At 72.5% G+C, this 2,037-nt stretch overlaps 1 protein-coding gene across 1 annotated transcript in view; it reads right to left on the bottom strand.

The window, feature by feature from the left end:
• The window catches only part of CHLNCDRAFT_141447 (hypothetical protein), a gene marked incomplete at both ends in the record, with an annotated part of 11,994 nt that overhangs the window by 8,735 nt on the left and 1,222 nt on the right, over positions 1 to 2,037 (bottom strand). Inside the window, 5 exons of the mRNA XM_005843116.1 lie at positions 25 to 46; positions 425 to 526; positions 815 to 896; positions 1,228 to 1,327; positions 1,513 to 1,581. Of these exons, the coding sequence (XP_005843178.1) occupies positions 25 to 46; positions 425 to 526; positions 815 to 896; positions 1,228 to 1,327; positions 1,513 to 1,581 (375 nt within the window). The remainder of the gene's footprint in view (positions 1 to 24; positions 47 to 424; positions 527 to 814; positions 897 to 1,227; positions 1,328 to 1,512; positions 1,582 to 2,037) is intronic.

Genomic DNA, 2,037 nt, shown 5'->3' with positions numbered 1-2,037 from the left:
GAGTCAAAGGTGATGCTCACGGACATGAGAAGACGCGCGCGCCCTCCTGCACGGCAGCGGCGGCAGGAGGCAGGCCGGGTGGGTCGGTGGGTGGCGGGAGGCCGGGTGGCACGAGGTTGGGTGGCGGGAGGGTGGGTGGCCAGAGCGAGGAGCGGGGTGGAGGGAGGGAGGAGCGGGGTGGAAGGGAGGGAGGAGCGGGGTGGACGGAGGCGTCAGCAGGGCTGGGCGGGAGGCCCATCCGGTCTGACAAAAGCACCGCCTGCCCCGCCCCCAACAGCACCGGTGGCGATGATGCAGGCCCCCGTTGGAAGCGAAGCCCGCCCCGACCCTGCAGCACCTGTATCCACAGGTCCGACCCCACAGCACTGGTGGCTACGGTGCAGGCTCCGCTTCTGACAAAGGGGCCCCCACCCCCCACCCCCACCTGTATGCACAGGTCCACGCAGCGGCGCACGGAGGAGAAGGCGGAGGCGGAGCCGAAGGGAGCTTGGCTCTCGTTGAAGACGCGGCACACCAGCAGCGAGGCCTGCGGAGGCGGCACAGGGCAGCAGGCGCGCAGGGTCGGCATCGTGCACAGCTGCGCCAGGGCTCGGGCAAGATGCGGTGCGCGGCGGCGGCGCGCCAGGCCTGCAGGCCTCGAGGCCGCCGGACGGAGGGCGGCGCCGTGCCTGGCGCTTTGGCGGTGGCTTGCTCCGCACGAGTGTACAGCGGGCGGCCAAGGGCAGGCAGGCAGGCAGGCGGGAGGGCGGCCACGGGAAAGCCGCCGAGGCAGGCATCTAAGGGCAGGCAGCAAGGGCAGGCAGCCAAGGGGCACCTGGTAGGCCAGCCCCGCCACGCCCCGCCCGTTGTTGGTGGCGGCAGCCAGGACACCAGCCACAAGGGTGCCGTGCGCGCGCCTGCGGTCAATGTGATGGAGAGATGGTGGTGGTGGTGTGAGTGTGTGTGTGTGTGTGTGTGTGGTGGGGTGGGGTGAGGCGCGTGGCGAGGCGGCAGTGGGCAGGAGCCAGCAGCCCGCTCGCCGCAGCTCCCCGCCTCGCCACCGTCGCACAGCCTCCCTGCCCCCCTCCCGCTCTGCCCCCGCCTCTGCCTCTTTCCCAGCCTCCTCTGCCTCTTTCCCAGCCACCTTCCTCTGTGCCCCCCATCCTCTCTATCCCTCTCTGCCCCCCCTCTCTGCCCCCCTCCCGCTCTGCCCCCTCCTCTGCCTCTTTCCCCGCCTCCCAGCCGCACCTGTCGTCAAAGTCGTAAAAGGCGGCCTCCCCCTCCTGCGGGAAGCGGATGAGGCCGCCGGCATCGTCCACAATCGGCACCGTGTTCCACCCCTTCAGCGCTGCAGGCGAGCAGCGGGGCGGGGGGAGGCGGCGCTCAGGGCTGGGCGCAGGCGTGAGCTCAGCAGGAAGCGGCCGCGCTGGTGTGCCGTGCCGTGCCGTGCTGCGCTGTGCCGTGCTGTGCCGTGCTGTGATGTGCTGTGCTGTGCTGTGCGAACAGCAGGTCACACAGGTGTCTTCCCGGCACGCACGGCGCGGCGCAGCCCGCGGCGGCACCCCGTCGCGGCCTGCAGCACTGCGGCTGCGGCGGCTGCGCCTGCGGCAGCACAGCAGCCAAGCCCCACCCCCTGCTCACGCTGCGGCAGGTCTGGGTGCCTGGCGTTCATGCCTGTGTCCACAAGGCACACCTTGACCTGCATGCAGGCAGGCAGGGGGGCAGGGGAGGCAGGCAGGCAGAAGGAGGCAGGGCAGGTCAGAGCGGCTCAGCGCAGCGCAGGGCGCAGATAGAGCTTAGGGAAGCCTGTGGCAAGCGGTGGCTACCAGCGGCCAGGCGGGACGCCCGCGACAGCGAAGCTACCCCCCGCAGCCGCCGGCGGCTCGCACGCAAGCAGCAGCAAGCATGGCGGCAGCAGCAGGCAGGCCGTGGCAGCGGCAGGCCGGCGTGGCAGCAGCAGCAAGCATGGCAGCACCGTCGGCGGCGGCGGCGGCCCAGCGCGGCGACACCGCGGGACGCACCCCGCCGCCGCCCGCGCCGCCGCCGTCGCCGGCCAGT

The sequence above is a fragment of the Chlorella variabilis genome (assembly GCF_000147415.1).
Source record: "Chlorella variabilis unplaced genomic scaffold CHLNCscaffold_34, whole genome shotgun sequence".
NCBI lineage: Eukaryota > Viridiplantae > Chlorophyta > Trebouxiophyceae > Chlorellales > Chlorellaceae > Chlorella > Chlorella variabilis.
Note: the sequence above shows the minus strand (reverse complement) of the source record. Positions and strands in the feature narration are given on the sequence as shown.